General features: G+C 33.2%; 1 protein-coding gene across 1 annotated transcript; it reads left to right on the forward strand.

Moving 5' to 3' along the window:
- The first annotated feature begins 14,571 nt into the window (after positions 1–14,571).
- Positions 14,572–16,067, forward strand: LOC110886066 (tabersonine-19-hydroxy-O-acetyltransferase). Its single transcript, XM_022133827.2, has one exon. It carries the CDS (start codon positions 14,631–14,633, stop codon positions 15,984–15,986), a length of 1,356 nt encoding a protein of 451 aa, XP_021989519.1. The 5' UTR covers positions 14,572–14,630; the 3' UTR covers positions 15,987–16,067.
- The last annotated feature ends 3,651 nt before the right edge of the window (positions 16,068–19,718 follow it).

A 19,718-nucleotide genomic window follows, 5' to 3' on the forward strand; every position in this document is an offset into this window, starting at 1 on the left:
GTCGTCTCGATCCATCTTCCAGTTCAAACTCATCCCAGCTCCGACAAGGGCTTTCTCCGGCAAAGCAATATTAGGTACCTCCTTCAGATCCTGGTACCAAGTTTCATCAGAAGGAGTCCGGAATGTTTCAATGGGAACGTCTTCTTTTCCCCTCAGCACCATCCTCACCGGAATCACTCCGGCCTTGATATAGAAAAATTTCTGCTTCCAGTCATGGAAAGACTTCGGAGGATTGAGCAAAATCTTCTTTGCAGTAGCTCTCTGAACAAAAGAGTAAAAACCCTGGGTACAGTGCATTTGATGAAAAACCCTAAATCGAGGAACGGTCGGCTCAATATTCATAGTCCGACACACGAACTCAAAACGTCGAACCCTAACCATACCAATAGGATGCAATTGAGAAAGATGAATATTATAAAATGTAAGGATGTCAAGAAGAAACGTCGTTGCAGGCAAACGGAAGTTGCCATCACAGAAGAAATCCCAGAAAAGGGTGATATACCCAGACGGAGCATCTGCCGCTGTCTGCCCTTCTTCAGGTACAGAGCACCCCAACTTTCCGGAAGCTTAAGATTTCGCATCAAACCATCAAAAGACCCCCTCGGCCACTTCAATGGTGGAAGTTCAGTAGACATCTCTTCAGCAAAACCTTCTTGATTTTCTCCGGTCGACATAAAAAAAGGAATGATGGTTTTCTCAAGAAAAAAAAGGTAGGGGAAAAGTTTCAACCAAACAATGATGACACTAGGAGGTTACCCAAACGTTATATACTTATCGCAATAAATAAGCATCGGGAACCGTCACAACAATTTTTTCGGATATCACAGTCCTTCAAAAGAGAAGAAAAAGTACACACGCGTTTGCACACGCGCGTGAAAGGCACGGATAGCAGCATATACCTGACAGTGTCAGCTTGACCTACAGTCCTAGTTGTACCATCCTATAACGACAAAAGAATTCCAAAATCCCCAAAATAAAATTGAGTCTTCTCATAGAAGATTTCTCATTTTTTCGCGCTCAAAAACCATCTCTCTCCTAAGTCCAGTGCTCCACTTATTTGCATAAGTACAACACTAGACTGGGGGGACTTGAAGGGGTAAGGTCCCAAAAATCCCACAAAAAAGATATGGGACCATACCACCAAACCGACCTTTCAACCTTTCTAACCTTGCGCGGCCGCGCATTGGTCTTGCAGAAGGAAGAAAGAAACCGACGAACAATAGTCACACGCCCAAAGGGAAAACTGAACCCTTGCGCCGCCTTCCATTTAAAAGGGTCAAAACCCTGAGACCGAAATGTCCACCCAAATATCCAGACTTGGATATTATTTTACCCAGACTGGGATTTGTTCAGCTGTGTACACACTAAGAGGTGTCACACCAGATTACAGCAGTAATCTTCTAGATAGCATGTAATTGGAGAATGATCTCCACTCAAACCACTTTCCACGTGGCAATTCCCCAACCGTAGATCAAGTCATGATCCGTGTGCACTTACGTCGGATCAAAGCAACTTAACGAAGAGTAAAAAGACGTAACGGAAGGAAAGATAACCGCTACGGTGTTAGCATCTTCCGTTATCTTTTCAATAACAGATTTTCCCTCCCAAACTCTCGGCTTTAAATAGGAGAATCCTTCAGGTAAAAATTCAGATCCAATCTCACTACTCACTTACCTTTACCTTCTCCACACAAATACTTATTCTCACACCGGAGTCGGGTCAAGGAGAGAACCCTTTTCTCCCCTTGACGAGGCTAACGGTGCTCTGTTTTGCAGAATCACCGGAGAAGGAGCTCGGCAATCACTGAACCAATAGAGAGAGAACTAACCTTTTATGCGGATTCAAACCCCCTAGATATCTCGGTTCCGACCAATTATCTAATGTTTCTTCAGCTCCCCATTTGAAATTTGAAATGAGAATTTGGGTTTTTGTTGGCCGCGCTTGTTTATCATCGAAAAGATCTAGGTTTCTCTTTAATTATTTTTGTCATGTATAATATGCTTGTACCTTAAGCTTTATAAGTTGTAAATTTTGAAAAGTGGCAAACGAACATTTCTGCCCTTCGGATATGCATTATTAGGGATGAGCTCGGTACCGACCGGTACCAAACCAAAAATCCTCAAAAGTGGGTACCGGTATCAGTACCGAATATACCCGGTACGGTACAGTTCGGTACCGGTACCGGTATTTGAGGGTAAAAACCAGTAAATACCGGTACCGAACCGGTATCGTACCAGACCGGTACCGAAAATGTCAAAAGTCGGTACCGAATCGGTACCAAAAAGGTACCCAGTTCGGTAAATTCGGTACCAGTATCCGGTCCATTTTGCTCATCCCTATGCATTATATATATAGTGTGGGGTTCATTGGGGAACACCAAAAAAGTGGGGAACCGGGGAACCCCCTTACAAACCCTTCGATCAAGTTAATAAACGGCCAAGATCTAATTAATTAGAAAAAGGCATAATTCACACGGAGGGGTAGAATTGGCATTTAAAAAAACGATGGAATAGAATTTGAGAACTTGAAATCGTCTCCCACGGTCACCGCTGCCACCGTCGAAGCCCTAGCGGAAGTCTACCACAGTTATGGTCGCCGTAGAGCACTGCCACCAATAAGGCCCTAGTGGAAGTCTGTCGTAGATCTGGTCGCCGAAGACTCTTTTACGATCGAAGCCATTGCGGAATTTTGCCGCAGATCTGGTCGCCGGAGACCGCTGTGAAGCTGTATTTACGTTCGATTTTATCTCAATCGAATATATTTCGATCAGAGATTGAGACGGTAGTTTTAGTTTTCAAATAGATGTATGATTGATTATAGGAGTATCATATCGGAAACATTTTTGTAGATAGATAGATACATATATACATACCTGTGTACATACTGATTAATGATTATAACATCAAAAGAACAATGTTTTTACAGGTTAAAACTGATTAGTTAAGTGTTTCAATTAATTATACATGTTAAATGTTTAAATTCATATAATTATTAGATATAAAAACCTCGTTTATAGATTTGTGACGAATCTCATTTTCTGTCATTATTTTTGCAATTTGAGTTTGTTCTTATTTTTTATTTTCTATTTTGTATTCTTTCTCAAGATGATTTGTTTCTTGTTTTTATTTTAATTTGTATTTAACTCTAAAAATCATGTTGTCAGATTATGTTTTGGGCTCGTTGATGAAGGTAGTCTGTTTGAATGGAGTTTCAATATAGTATGTCATGTTGATATCTTATAGTGACTTTTTTTTGTTTGATTTTGTTGTTATAATATTACGTATGTGTGTTGTTATGTTTTTCATTTTGGAATTTAATTATTTGGATTTTGGTTAATTACAGTGTTCCAACTCTAGGATTTCCTTCTATATCTATAACGGATTTTCAGTTCAATATTGAAAAGGCGTCTGATATTATAGTTGAGACACTTGAAGAGTTTGTAAACAAGTTTGGGAATGGAAGGCTTGTTTTAGTTGACATATCTCGTGGGTCAAAAATATTGTCTCTGGTGAAGAGTAAGGCTGCTGTAAAGACTATTGACCTGACTAATTTTTTTACGTTTGAGGGGGATATCACAAAGCTTCACTCACGAGGTGGCTTGCATTGTAATGTGATAACCATTGCTGCTAACTGGTAAATTTTTGTTATAATCCTTTACGTTTGTGATTCATGTGATGACGTATAGCATCTCTTTTGAAATTTTAACAAATGTAAGCCTCTAATCACGCAAAAAGAATGTTTTAGTACTGATATGTAAAAACTCAGCAAGTTTTGGCCCTCTGTTATTTATTAAATTGTGATTGATATGATTAAAGTTTTGTATTTTCAGTTTCTTGAGGATTTATCAATGGGACGGATGTTTCATCTCTTTTGGACTGCATTCGTCTGACAGCGGGACCTTTGCATGCTCTTGCTGCTGCAACACGTCCTGCACGGGCTGCTCTAGTTTCTGTGGTTTCTAGTGTCGCTTCATTTGTCCTGAAACTATCAAGAGCAAATGTTAATGGGCAAATGCCAAATGGTACAAACTCTAATGTTGGTCATGTCTCTGGTCCTCGTATGGGTCCTGTTGGAAACTCTGGTGCATCTGCCATGTTAACTGCTGCTACTGTGGCTAGCCGAGGTGGTCTGGGAATCGTTCCCAGTTCTCTGTTGCCGATTGATGTTTCGTTTGTTTTTCGTGGCCCGTATTGGATTTGGATAATATACCGGAAATATATTGCAGTTGACATGAGGTGCTTTGCTGGTGATCAAGTTTGGTTGCATCCCGCAACGCCACCGAAAGGTGGTCCTATAGTTGGAGGTTCATTACCTTGTCCACAGTTTCCCTTGAAGGTAGATGGTTCCCGTTTAACCTTGAAGGTAGATGGTTCCCTTTTAACTAGTTAATGTTATAATCAAATACTAAAGCATGTGTTCTAATCTGCTGAATACATGTGCTGAGGCACTGTAATGTAGATGTGGTAATTTCGACCCATTTTCATGCTAATTGGTTAACTTGGTTTTTCATTCAAACTTGTTTTGATATATTACCCAAGCCACCGATCTTGCTACCTTTTGAAAAAAAATTCAATTTTCTTGTGAAGTTTTTGCAGGCTCATGATTATTTTGGAGTTGTTTTTGTATTCTTTGTCTAGAGTTTAAGAAATTGCACCTTGTAAGGACCAATCCCTGATCTTAGTAGGATACCGAATCTTGCATATATGTAAGAATGCAAAATTCCCGGGCATCTATAATAAATTTGTTTAACATGTTAAAATTTATCGTACAAAAATTATTTTAACATGTTTGGTCAAATAATTATCAATTGAGTTTAGTTGATCAACGTAAACGCTCATTTAACATGTTAAATTAATTTATATTAATATTTTAAGCCCGCATAAACTCAACAAAAACTTTATTTCAGTATTTTATACTCTATTCCAAAATTTAATATATAATTTGGTCAAATAAAGTTAAATCGAACCTAGTAGATCAAGACAAACTCTCATTTAACATTTAAAGTTTATCGAACAAAACTTATCTTAACATGTTTGGTCAAATAAATTCGAATCAAGTTTAGTTGATCAATATAAATGCACATTTAACATGTTAGACTTATTTATTTTAATATTTTTAGCCAGCATAAACTCTACACAAAACTTTATTTTAGTATTTTAAACTCTAATCCAAAATTTAATTTATAATTTGGACAAATAAAGTTAAATCGAACCTTGTAGATCAAGGCAAACTCTCATTTAACGTGTTAAAGTTTATTGTACAAAACTTATTTTAACATGTTTGGTCAAATAAAGTCGAATCAAGTTTAGTTGATCAATGCAAACTTTTCTTTAACATGTTAAATTAATTTATTTTAATATTTTGAGCCCGCATAAACTACACACAAAACTTTATTTTAGTATTTTATACTCTAATCCAAAAGTTAATATATAATATGGTCAAATGAAGTTAAATCGAAACTAGTAGATCAAGGCAAACTCTCATTTAACATGATAAAGTTTAATGTACAAAACTTATTTTAACATTTTTAGTCAAATAAAGTCGAATCAAATTTAGTTGATCAAAGCAACCTTTTCTTTAACATGTTAAATTAATTTATTTTAATATTTTGAACCCGCATAAACTACACACAAAACTTTATTTTAGTATTTTATACTCTAATCCAAAAGTTAATATATAATATGGCCAAATGAAGTTAAATCGAAACTAGTAGATCAAGGCAAACTCTCATTTAACATGATAAAGTTTAATGTACAAAACTTATTTTAAAATGTTTGGTCAAATAAAGCCGAATAAAGTTTAGTTGATCAAAGCAAACTTTTCTTTAACATGTTAAATTAATTTATTTTAATATTTTGAGCACGCCTAAACTCCACACAAAACTTTATTTTAGTATTTTATACTCTAATCCAAAAGTTAATATATAATATGGTCAAATGAAGTTAAATCGAAACTAGTAGATCAAGGCAAACTCTCGTTTAACATGATAAAGTTTAATGTACAAAACTTATTTTAACATGTTTGGTCAAATAAAGCCGAATAAAGTTTAGTTGATCAAAGCAAACTTTTCTTTAACATGTTAAATTAATTTATTTTAATATTTTGAGCACGCATAAACTCCACACAAAACTTTATTTTAGTATTTTATACTCTAATCCAAAAGTTAATATATAATATGGTCAAATGAAGTTAAATCGAAACTACTAGTTCAAGGCAAACTCTCATTTAACAGGATAAAGTTTAATGTACAAAACTTATTTTAACATGTTTGGTCAAATAAAGCCGAATAAAGTTTAGTTGATCAAAGCAAACTTTTCTTTAACATGTTAAATTAATTTATTTTAATATTTTGAGCACGCCTAAACTCCACACAAAACTTTATTTTAGTATTTTATACTCTAATCCAAAAGTTAATATATAATATGGTTAAATGAAGTTAAATCGAAACTAGTAGATCAAGGCGAACTCTCGTTTAACATGATAAAGTTTAATGTACAAAACTTATTTTAACATGTTTGGTCAAATAAAGCCGAATAAAGTTTAGTTGATCAAAGCAAACTTTTCTTTAACATGTTAAATTAATTTATTTTAATATTTTGAGCACGCATAAACTCCACACAAAACTTTATTTTAGTATTTTATACTCTAATCCAAAAGTTAATATATAATATGGTCAAATGAAGTTAAATCGAAACTAGTAGATCAAGGCAAACTCTCATTTAACATGATAAAGTTTAATGTACAAAACTTATTTTAACATGTTTGGTCAAATAAAGCCGAATAAAGTTTAGTTGATCAAAGCAAACTTTTCTTTAACATGTTAAATTAATTTATTTTAATATTTTGAGCACGCCTAAACTCCACACAAAACTTTATTTTAGTATTTTATACTTTAATCCAAAAGTTAATATATAATATGGTTAAATGAAGTTAAATCGAAACTAGTAGATCAAGGCAAACTCTCGTTTAACATGATAAAGTTTAATGTACAAAACTTATTTTAACATGTTTGGTCAAATAAAGTCGAATAAAGTTTAGTTGATCAAAGCAAACTTTTATTTAACATGTTAAATTAATTTATTTTAATATTTTGAGCACGCATAAACTCCACACAAAACTTTATTTTAGTATTTTATACTCTAATCCAAAAGTTAATATATAATATGGTCAAATGAAGTTAAATCGAAACTACTAGATCAAGGAAAACTCTCATTTAACATGATAAAGTTTATTGTACAAAACTTATTTTAACATGTTTGGTCAAATAAAGTCGAATCAAATTTAGTTGATCAAAGCAAACTTTTCTTTAACATGTTAAATTAATTTATTTTAATATTTTGAGCCCGCATAAACTACACACAAAACTTTATTTTAGTATTTTATACTCTAATCCAAAAGTTAATATATAATATGATCAAATGAAGTTAAATCGAAACTAGTAGATTAAGGCAAACTCTCATTTAACATGATAAAGTTTAATGTACAAAACTTATTTTAACATGTTTGGTCAAATAAAGCCGAATAAAGTTTAGTTGATCAAAGCAAACTTTTCTTTAACATGTTAAATTAATTTATTTTAATATTTTGAGTACGCATAAACTCCACACAAAACTTTATTTTAGTATTTTATACTCTAATCCAAAATTTAATATATAATATGGTCAAATAAAGTTAAATCAAACCTAGTAGATCAAGGCAAACTCTCATTTAACATGATAAAGTTTATTGTACAAAACTTATTTTAACATGTTTGGTCAAATAAAGTCGAATCAAATTTAGTTGATCAAAGCAAACTTTTCTTTAACATGTTAACTTAATTTATTTTAATATTTTTAGCCCGCATAAACTACACACAAAACTTTATTTTAGTATTTTATACTCTAATCCAAAAGTTATTTTATAATATGATCAAATGAAGTTAAATCGAAACTAGTAGATCAAGGCAAACTCTCATTTAACATGATAAAGTTTAATGTACAAAACTTATTTTAACATGTTTGGTCAAATAAAGCCGAATAAAGTTTAGTTGATTAAAGCAAACTTTTATTTAACATGTTAAATTAATTTATTTTAATATTTTGAGAACGCATAAACTCCACACAAAACTTTATTTTAGTATTTTATACTCTAATCCAAAATTTAATATATAATATGGTCAAATAAAGTTAAATCAAACCTAGGAGATCAAGGCGAACTCTCATTTAACATGATAAAGTTTATTGTACAAAACTTATTTTAACATGTTTAGTCAAATAAAGTCGAATCAAATTTAGTTGATCAAAGCAAACTTTTCTTTAACATGTTAAATTAATTTATTTTAACATTTTGAGCTCGCATAAACTACACACAAAACTTTATTTTAGTATTTTATACTCTAATCCAAAAGTTAATATATAAAATGGTCAAATGAAGTTAAATCGAAACTAGTAGATCAAGGCAAACTCTCATTTAACATGGTAAAGTTTAATGTACAAAACTTATTTTAACATGTTTGGTCAAATAAAGCCGAATAAAGTTTAGTTGATCAAAGCAAACTTTTCTTTAACATGTTAAATTAATTTATTTTAATATTTTGAGCACGCATAAACTCCACACAAAACTTTATTTTAGTATTTTATACTCTAATCCAAAATTTATTATATAATATGGTCAAATAAAGTTAAATCGAAACTAGTAGATCAAGGCAAACTCTCATTTAACATGATAAAGTTTATTGTACAAAACTTATTTTAACATGTTTGGTGAAATAAAGCCGAATAAAGTTTAGTTGATCAAAGCAAACTTTTCTTTAACATGTTAAATTAATTTATTTTAATATTTTGAGCCCGCATAAACTACACACAAAACTTTATTTTAGTATTTTATACTCTAATCCAAAAGTTAATATATAATATGGTCAAATGAAGTTAAATCGAAACTACTAGATCAAGGCAAACTCTCATTTAACATGATAAAGTTTAATGTACAAAACTTATTTTAACATGTTTGGTCAAATAAAGACTAATAAAGTTTAGTTGATCAAAGCAAACTTTTCTTGAACATGTTAAATTAATTTATTTTAATATTTTGAGCACGCATAAACTCCACACAAAACTTTATTTTAGTATTTTATACTCTAATCCAAAATTTAATATATAATATGGTCAAATAATGTTAAATCGAAACTAGTAGATCAAGACAAACTCTCATTTAACATGATAAAGTTTAATGTACAAAACTTATTTTAACATGTTTGGTCAAATAAAGCCGAATAAAGTTTAGTTGATCAAAGCAAACTTTTCTTTAACATGTTAAATTAATTTATTTTAATATTTTGAGCACGCATAAACTCCACACAAAACTTTATTTTAGTATTTTATACTCTAATCCAAAAGTTAATATATAATATGGTCAAATGAAGTTAAATCGAAACTACTAGATCAAGGCAAACTCTCATTTAACATGATAAAGTTTAATGTACAAAACTTATTTTAACATGTTTGGTCAAATAAAGCCTAATAAAGTTTAGTTGATCAAAGCAAACTTTTCTTTAACATGTTAAATTAATTTATTTTAATATTTTGAGCACGCATAAACTCCACACAAAACTTTATTTTAGTATTTTGTACTCTAATCCAAAAGTTAATATATAATATGGTCAAATGAAGTTAAATCGAAACTAGTAGGTCAAGGCAAACTCTCATTTAACATGATAAAGTTTAATGTACAAAACTTATTTTAAAATGTTTGGTCAAATAAAGCCAAATAAAGTTTAGTTGATCTAAGCAAACTTTTCTTTAACATGTTAAATTAATTTATTTTAATATTTTGAGCACGCATAAACTTCACACAAAACTTTATTTTAGTATTTTATACTCTAATCCAAAAGTTAATATATAATATGGTCAAATAAAGTCTATTATTTAACGTAAACATTTTAAATTTATTTTCATTAATATTTTGAGCCCGCATAGACTCTATTTCTTTGTTCCTGCTACTCAAGTCCTTCGAACCCTATCAAATCCATACTCACACAAACGTTATTATAAGTTTTTCAACGCTAATCCGAAATTCAGTATATAATATGGTCAAATAAAGTTGAACCAAATCTAACTGATCAATGCAAACTCTAATTTAACATGCTAAATTTATTTATTTAAATATTTTAAGTCTGCATAGACCCTGTTTCCTTCTTCTGGCTACAAATGCTCTACCCTCCTAAATCCATCCTCACACAAAACTTTATTTTAATTTTTTTAACTTTAATACGAAATTCAATATATAATGCAGTCAGATAATGTCTTTCATTTAACATTTAACATGTTAAATTTATTTACTTAAATATTTTGAGCCCGCATAAATTGTATTTCCTTTTTCCTGCTAACAAATTCCGCAAATCCATACTCACACAAACGTTATTTTATTTTTTTAACTCTAATCCGAAATTCAATATATAATGTGGTACAATAAAGTTGAACCGAATCTAATTGACCAATGCAAACTTTCATTTAACATGTTAAATTTATTTATTTTAATATTTTTAACGTTATGTTTAAAAAAATTGTTTGAAAGTGAACTTTTAAGATTATGTTTAACAAAATTTTTTGAAAGTAAACTTTGAATAAAATAACTTAACATGTTAAATTTAAATATTTGGTCCTATAGGTTGGTACCTTCATAGATCATTAACATTATTTGTGGGCAATGATAGGAGATCTGGGGAATCTTGAGTTCGATTCTTGAGCCAAACGGGTTTTACAGGTATTTTCACTGTCGTGCCTATGTGCAGGCAAGTTACTGGGTTTTTACCGAAATTGGTGTTTGGTTACTCGGGTTACTCTCAGAGCACTTGATTTGTCTAGTGAGTACCCAAGAGTGCTCGAGTTTGATTTGTTAGCCCTTTAAAAGAAAAAGAAAAAAAAGAAAGAATGACTATTTTGAGGTTAGATGATGTTTTGATGTACCGTACTACTACTTACTTTGAATTCACCTTAATATGTTAATTAATGATAGATATATAGTTAAAATTATATATAATATTGTCTTCTGTAAAAAAAATACAAATAGAACTGTTGTTCACTTCATTTTTTAAGTCAACGAACCATCACTCACCTTGTTGCTTTTCTTTTTGGCCAGCAAAGAATACTATTATTGGAAAACCAACAAACAAACATACAACGAGACTTAGCAAGAGACTAAGACCACATGAACACACCAAGATAGCCAAAACAAAACATACACCCCCTACCAATTAAACAAAGTCTATATTGGTAAAATCATTCCAGTTCTCTTTTCACAACCCTCCGATCCGACTGCTTTTCTCCACCCACCAGTAGGAACCGAATTTGATTTCTTCTAGCACCATGCTTACGGTCTTGTGTTTCCAGTTGAATATTTTATCGTTGCCAAAGTCTTCATATGTCTTGACTACTGCAGTGAGAAAATATGGATGCCACACTATCGAAATTTGTCCGAATCGCAATCTTCACCCAAACACAAACAAGCCACCACACTGCTTTGGCAAAGTGGACGCCTACCAGCAGATGGTCAGTCGTCTCTTCTTCGATGCTGCAGATCTTGCATCCCCCCCTCTCTTCACATTTCTTTTCGTTAGAGCGTCGACCATCGAGATTTTGTGAAGGGCCGCTCTCCAACAAAAGTAGTTAACTTTCGGCACCGCAATATCGTTCTAGGTTATGGGATTGGCTGCGCCCCCTGATTTATTCTATTTTCTAAATTGATGTACGCCTGTTTAACCGAAGGCATGATCTACCTTCGGGTCACCGACTCACCGTAAACAATTCACTTTCTTTCAGCCTAGCAAAACAATCTACAACTTATAACAAGCAATACATACAAAATCTGGACATATTCAATCCGAAACGCAACTCATATCACTTTCAAAACTCAGTTTCAATCTCCTAACAACTAAACACAACCTCTTACTCAAACTAGGGCTAGAAAACCTTAATTCTAGTAATCCTTCTTACTGCTACTCTTATCAAACCCAAAAATCCTCTATAAAACACCACAAAAATACACTAATAATCTTCCAAAATCACAAAGTTTCACAAACGGTTAACACAAAAGCAACCCTAAAACTTCCATCCGCCTGTGTAATTAGGTCATTCAACAAAACAAACATCAATTAAACTAAAGATACTCTGTAATTAGGTCATTCAACAAAACAAACATAAATTAAACTAAAGATACTGTAGTAGATAAACATATACTATCAAAATAAACAAAATCATGAAATTTACCTTCGCTGAATTTCCAATCGAATGTAACCTAACTTCGGAACTCTCAACAGCGAGAAACAAGTCCAATATCATCTCCGATGAACTCGATTCATGTTCTCAGCGACGACGAATCACGACGGCGAGATCTGCTAACACCGTCGGCCATGAGGAATCACGCCGGCGACGACGAGGAATCACACTGGCAGTGATGAGGAATGATGTCGGCGACTGGTGGTGGCGGTTTATGGCAGTCATAGAAAGAAAGTACGTGCGTGTTCAAAAGATTGATTTAGATGAAAACACAGTTAAAACTATAGTTGGACAAAAATGCCCCTGTTCCCTTGTTTCCCACTTTTTTGTTATTCCCCAATGAACCCTCCCCTATATATATATATATATATATAGTATAGATAGTATATATATATATATTATGTTATATATAAAAGTTTGAAAAATATATATTTATAATTAATATAAACTAGTAGTTAACCCGCACTTCGCGGCGGTGTCACAATTCACTGTTAAGAAATATTTAAATATGTATTTTATATGCATTCAATATCTACACAAATATCTACACATATTATATATTTCTAAATATGTGTAGATATTTGTTTTGCCACGTCATCAAAAAATATATATTTACTTATTTTATATATATCTAATATATACACATATTGTACATTTAAACATGTGTAGGCATTTAATTTGCCACGTCATTTAAAAAAAATAAAAGAAATACATATTAACTTAGTTTATCTACATTTTTTTTAAATTATGTGTTGGCAAACATAATCATTTACCTACACATATATTAGTTTTTTACATATGTGTAGATAATTTACCTACACGTGAAGAAAATTTGCCACATGTGTAGGTAATTTATTATTTAATCGATTGGCAATTTTGGGGGGAAATTTTCCCACCAACACCAAGTGTAGCTAAAATCCATTATCAACACATATTAAGTGTTAATCATTATGAAAATATATTATCAACCATTACCCACACATTTACATGTGTAGGTAAATTATGTGTGGGTAAACACCCTAATTTCTTGTAGTGTAAATAACAATCCCAAATAAGTACCCTCATCAATGAAAATGGCAGCATTTTAAAGGCAACTATTATTCTGTCTTTAATAAAAAAGTAACATATTAGAGACTAAAGATCGGTGACTAATACTCACAAAGCATAATGAATTCATTAGAGACTAATATTTAGTCCCGCATGCCTTTTGCATAAGACCATCCGTAGTGGGGCGTTTTTTTTAAAAAAAATTGAAAAAAAACGCCCCAAAACGGCCCCCACCCCATTACATACAGCGTTGTTGGGCGTTTTATTTGGAAAATTTCGTTGTAGGCGTTTTATTTAAAACGCTGATTTTGTTTGTTGAATGCTTTGACCCACCAATCACTATCCACATGCCCTGACAACTTTGACAACTTTTTGCATGTGGCCAATGGGATTTAAATACGCATTTGATTCTTGCAGAGTTATCAACTGTTTGCTTTATATTTTTTTTATTTTTTTTTGTTTAATGATTGGAATGTGGGTTATTGGCATAATGCCTCACTACGCCACTTTTGCTATAATGCCCAAGTGTGACTAGGATGCCACGTGTCGGATAATGCCCTATGGTGGGGACATTATAACAACTTACCACTACACATGGTCTATGAAATGATCAGTAATTGATTTTTAGTCTTCAATTATTAGGATTAAATTCTACCATTAAAGAAAATGCACCAGAGATTGAAAACTAGTCTTAACCATCTTAAATTTTTAGTATCTAATAAGCTTTGTAGAAGAAATAACTAGGAAATAATATTTAGGGGGTGTTTGGTGTTACGTTTTCAAAATAGATTATGCGTTTAGCATGTAGGTGCATGTTTCTCCAAAACTGCGTTTTTGAGGCAGATAATCACTTTTTCATCCAAACACTTTTTTTAGATTATTTATGTTTTACAAACGCAATAATCAAATAATCACTTCAAAACGTAATCCCAAACACCCTCTTGCCTCTTAGTCTCTAATAATCAACACATATTCCAGTGTTTTAATGAAATCTATTAGAGGCTGGAAAAAAGTCCTACTAATTTAAGTAAGAAATTGTTTCAAAGACTTAATTTCAAGCCTAAGAAAGTAGTCGAGTTTCCCCATATCTTTTATAACAAATTCTTCATTCAACCAATTAGTGAAAGTTTTATGAACATTTTTTGATTTCCTGTAAAGATTAAAAAATGCCCAAATAGACGATTTTGGCATTTAACTCGATAAAATAATAGCTCAAATGATCATCTACTAAATTGGATACTCCAGAGATCTGATCCATATAGTCAAGCAAGCACCCGAACTAAAAACACTCTGAACCTGGCTTATTGCCACTGCCAGAAACTAAACATCCCGATGATGATCGTGAACCTCCTAAGATCAGCAAGAAGGCAACTTCACACAATCATCTCTCATGAAACAATCAAACCCTCATCTCCAACCCCTTCTCATCTCCACACGTACAATCTCTCCGAACTCGATCTACTCAACCCAAAAGCCTACATCCCACTCCTCCTCTTCTACCCCAACAATCCCAATTGCACATTAACCACTCACCAAAAATCCACCGTACTGAAAAAATCACTATCCCAAAGCCTAACACAACACTATCCTTTCGCCGGCCGGTTATTCACACCCACAACACCATCCTACATCGATTGTAACGACCAAGGAGTCGTGTTTGTTGAGGCCAGGAATGACAGCCAACTGGATACTTTCCAACATATGACAGGACAAGATGAAACATTGGGCCAACTTTTTGCTGATGGTGTTGTTCACTACATGCCTCCTAGCATCACGAATGTGGTTCGGGTTCAAGTTAATCATTTTTCTTGTGGTGGACTCGGGGTAGCATTGTCAATGTCGCATCTAGTTGGGGATGCTTGTAGTCTTGGCTCGTTTCTTAGCCATTGGGCTTCCGTGGCCCGTTATGGCTCGAGTGACCATCGTCAAGTACTGCCTATGAAGCCTCATTTCATTCACTACCCGCGTAGCGAATCTATTCGTGCTCCTGCTCCTAATGGTGATCGTGATATCAATCAAATACGTATTTTCGGGGTGAGGAGATTTGTTTTTCGTAACTCGAAATTAAGTGAGCTAAAAAACAAGGTCGTGTTTGAGGCGGGTGGGTCTATAAACAATCCTACACGGGTTGAAGTATTGACATCTATGCTTTACACTACCGCAGTGAAGGCAGCAGCCACAAAATCGGGCACGTTTAAGCCGTCTTATTTGTTTTTCATGGTTAATATGCGTGATAAATTCGTCGAAAAGCTGCCGCAAACTACCATAGGGAATTTTGTGTCACTTATGATGGTGCCCACCAGGCATACAAGTGACACTTCGATAAGTTCGGTTGTTGCGGAGATAAAGAAACAGAAGTTAGAGTTTGAAGGGATCCAGAGTGTTCAACAGCTAGCTGAGAACACTAAATCGTCGAAAGTGAGAAATCAAGATTTAGAGAACATTGGCGAGGGGTCGTATTATTGTTCGAGCTTATGCGGGTTTCCTTATAGCAAACTGGACTTCGGATGGGGAAAGCCGATGGGTACAACTCTTGCGACTAAATCAACAGGTAAAAATGGTTTTGTGTTGATGGATAAAGCGGATGGTGATGGTATTGAAGCGTTGGTGATGTTGGAAGAAGAACATATGAAGATATTTGAGAATGACAAGGAGATGCTATCATATTGCCAAAGTGATTCTATTTGAGTTTTAAACATTAACTTTTGTTTATGCTTGTAATGATATATATTTGTTCTTCAAAAAGTGTGTTAGATTAAATCGCAACTAAAGTACGAAACTAGAAATAGAAACACAACCATCAAAAAAAAAAAACATGAGAGAAAGGCGCGCAATCACTTCTAGTTTCAGGGTCGTATCAATCACATAAGCTTGTAATTCAGTTGAATGTCTAACAAATTACGTAAACATAATTCGTACACCTTTCGCATTAACCACATACATTGAAGTCAATTAATCGCATAGGCCGTAGCACAACACGGAGGAGTTTCTTCGTAACGGAATGACATCTTGGTGATTCGATAATAATCGTATAACGTATTTGAATGATGAACGACCAATAGATGCTTCAATCAAACAACAATTTTTTTAACGGTTCTAGACGGAAAATTTTACATTGTATGATAAAGACCAAATAGTAGAAATAATGTTATGAAGTGTTCAATTAGAACACCTTGTTCTTTAATGATAAAAGAACAAATGGTAGAGAAAATGTTATCAGGGTTCAAACACCCACAATTATATTAAACACATGAATATACTCTAAGGGTAAAGTTCTTGTACAAATAATCTTAACATACTAAACATACAAATTGAAGGAAAACTCAAAAAGACAAGGTGGCATTTTTGTAATTATCAATAACTATCAAAGTTACTCTACAAATATACCTAAAAAAACCTAACCACTCCCCCCACCCCCAAAAAAACCTAAACCCCCCACCCCCCCCCCAAAAAAAACCTAAAAAAACCTACCCCCCCCCCCAAAAAAAACCTAAAAAAAACCTACCCCCCCCCAACCCCCCAAAAACCTAAAAAAAAACCTAACCCCCCCCCCCCCCCCCCAACCCCCAAAAACCTAAAAAAACCTAACCCCCCCCCCACCCAAGCTAAAATGCTAAAAACTAAACCCCAAAAAAACCTAAAAAAATAAAAAAAACACACAAATTATTTTATTTTATTTTTTTAACATTTTTTATTAAAAAATCGCTACTTTTAGTAGCAGCCAAAAAAAAAAAAATTTTTTTTTTTTTTTTTTGCTAACGAAATGTAGCGATTTTTTAATAAAAAATGTTAAAAAAAAAATTGTGTTTTTTTAGGTATTTTTGGTTGTAACTTTGATAGTTGGTGGTAATTACAAAAATGCCATCTTGTCTTTTTGGGTTTTCCTTCAATTTGTATGTTTAGTATGTTAAGATTATTTGTATTTGATCTTTTGCCTATACTCTAATCATTCAACTAGTAAAAATAATAAAAACACACTCATGTCTAGCAAAAGCTCACAAGTTGAATACATATACATAATCAAAGTGTGATCACAAGAAAGAAATTAACTAATCATATAAATGAAAGAATAAATATTATCACTATATAATTATTCTTTTAATATTAATCAATAAAACTCACCAGCCCTTGAATTGGTCTCAATACATGTTCAAGCCAAGCCGGCAGTGGTCGGCTCTGTGTTGGCTTCTTCTTGGCTTCAGCGCGGCAAACTACCATTTTCCAATTTCTTCTTTTGGTTCCTTCTTGGCAGCCCAAGCCCAACTCATTAATCAGTTATACCAATTCAGCCCACTTTCATCGATGGCCCAAACCATTTAATTCTTACTTTTCTTACTTTTAAAGAATTGTGCATTGTTATTTGTTAAGAGGTCAGGATAACATGTGTTCTACCCGGTCTTGCTGGTGGGCCCTTGAGTTTTTCTTGCAGCTACTAACAAAAAAGGTTTTGGATTTTGAGACACCATGCAAGAAAATTTGGTAGTAGCATGTATATATGATATGGGCATTTTAACATTAATGACAAATAATACAATACAATACGACACATGTATATAAACCACAATAGAAAAAAGTTGGTACATATAGCACAAATTACCACAACCAGATACAAAAATTTAATTTAGGCAATAAATGTTCTCAGAGTATCACATCTATTATGCATGTGTGTAATTGTAAGGGTTTGATACAAATGACAGTTAGGACTCTTCTACACCAACCAATGGGGTGGTAGTCCATTGGCAAAGGCAAAACATTTAAATACCTGGATTTAAGATTTAAGAGAGGGAGGTCTTGGGTTCAAGTCGCACAGACTACAAGGATGAAAAGAAATTTGTCGTTAAAAAAAAGGATTCTTGTGCACCCTTGATTGTTTAAATAATAGACAATCACACCAAACAAGTCAGCAATTAGGACTCTTGTGTCGGTCATAATAACTTAGCGTTGGAATTTATCATGTTGATGCTCACCAAAGCATCTAAGTGTTGGTTGAAGATGTGTTTGATATTGAAATACAAAGTTTGCTACAGAAGTTCAAAGTTGATACCGAGTACTTCTAAACTTGTTGATACCAATTAACAAGTTTACTACCTATAACTAGAAGTGTACAAAAACCGGGTTTAGGTCCAAACCGGTTCGGTTCGTAATCCAGCTCGGGTTGTTTCATCAGGGGCTCAAACCAGTTTGGCCCAAATTCTATTTATGTATCAACTTTAGGTTTGAAAGCTTGAACCTATCTGAATCAGATTGGGTCGGGTTCTAATCCGATTCGGCCCCAAATCTATTCTAGACCAGTTTAGCCCAAAACAATTCGGTTTTATGAATCGATTTAAGGTTTAAAATCACACACCATCCCCGAATCGCCATGCTGGGTCGGGGCACAAATCGGTTTTTGGTGTATAGGGTTGAGTTGTGAACCGGTTTGACAGCCCCAAACCGGGTTTTTTTTTTTTTTTTTTTTTTTTTTTGTACACTTCTACCTCTAATACAATTCCCATCGAGAAGTCAAAGATACAAGTAAAAAAATCAATGACCGTATTTTTAGTGACCTTCTCATTATTGTTTTCCTATAATAATGTAAGTAATTATACGCTTGTTATGTTACTTATTATAACAGGTGAGTAATTTGGTTCATATTACTCGTGTAACCAATTAGAAAGTTTAGTAGTGTTTGACCGTTTTAAGTATTGTATAGTAACTAACATTTGTAAGTTTGAATATACAATCAAGGTTGAAAGTGATTCGGTCCTTGGTAATCAAACAGTGAGCGTAAGGTTATTAGTCACTACATAACCTAATTGAGTGTTAGACCCTTTTTTATTGATCTATCCTAACATCTAGTGTTATATGATATACAATCGAATCCTGAAATACATAACGACTGGTACAAATGATGAGGTGAATACACAAGTCACAATTGTCTATACATCGTGCCATGACTCGTTGATTCTCAATATTTTTCAATCGCAAACAATCATTACTTCAAACTTAACCACCACTACTATTTTTTTTTTTTAAATTGTAGGCTTTTCACTAAATGTGGTATTTAATCTAATATTCCCATGAGTAATCTTTTCAATCTCATCATCATCATACTCAGTAAATCCCACTAATAACAAAGTTAAGGTAAGGTCTGAGAAGGGTAAGATCTAGACAGTTTTACCTCTTCCTTATAGGAATAGAAAGACTACTTACATAAATCATTAACATGCTCATGTTTCTTTTATAGAAACTAAAATCAATTTTTTTTAAATATACAAGATAAAAAAAATACCGTATAAGACATGTAAAGTAAACATTAAGTCATCGAGTCCTGATAACCGTAGTACTGTTCATGTACTATTATTCTCCTCCACCAGCCACCGCCTCTCTCATTAACCACTGCCCCCACCGTGGAAACGAGAAGACAAACATCCAACCACC

This window comes from Helianthus annuus, chromosome 10, assembly GCF_002127325.2.
Source record: "Helianthus annuus cultivar XRQ/B chromosome 10, HanXRQr2.0-SUNRISE, whole genome shotgun sequence".
Taxonomy (NCBI): Eukaryota; Viridiplantae; Streptophyta; class Magnoliopsida; order Asterales; family Asteraceae; genus Helianthus; species Helianthus annuus.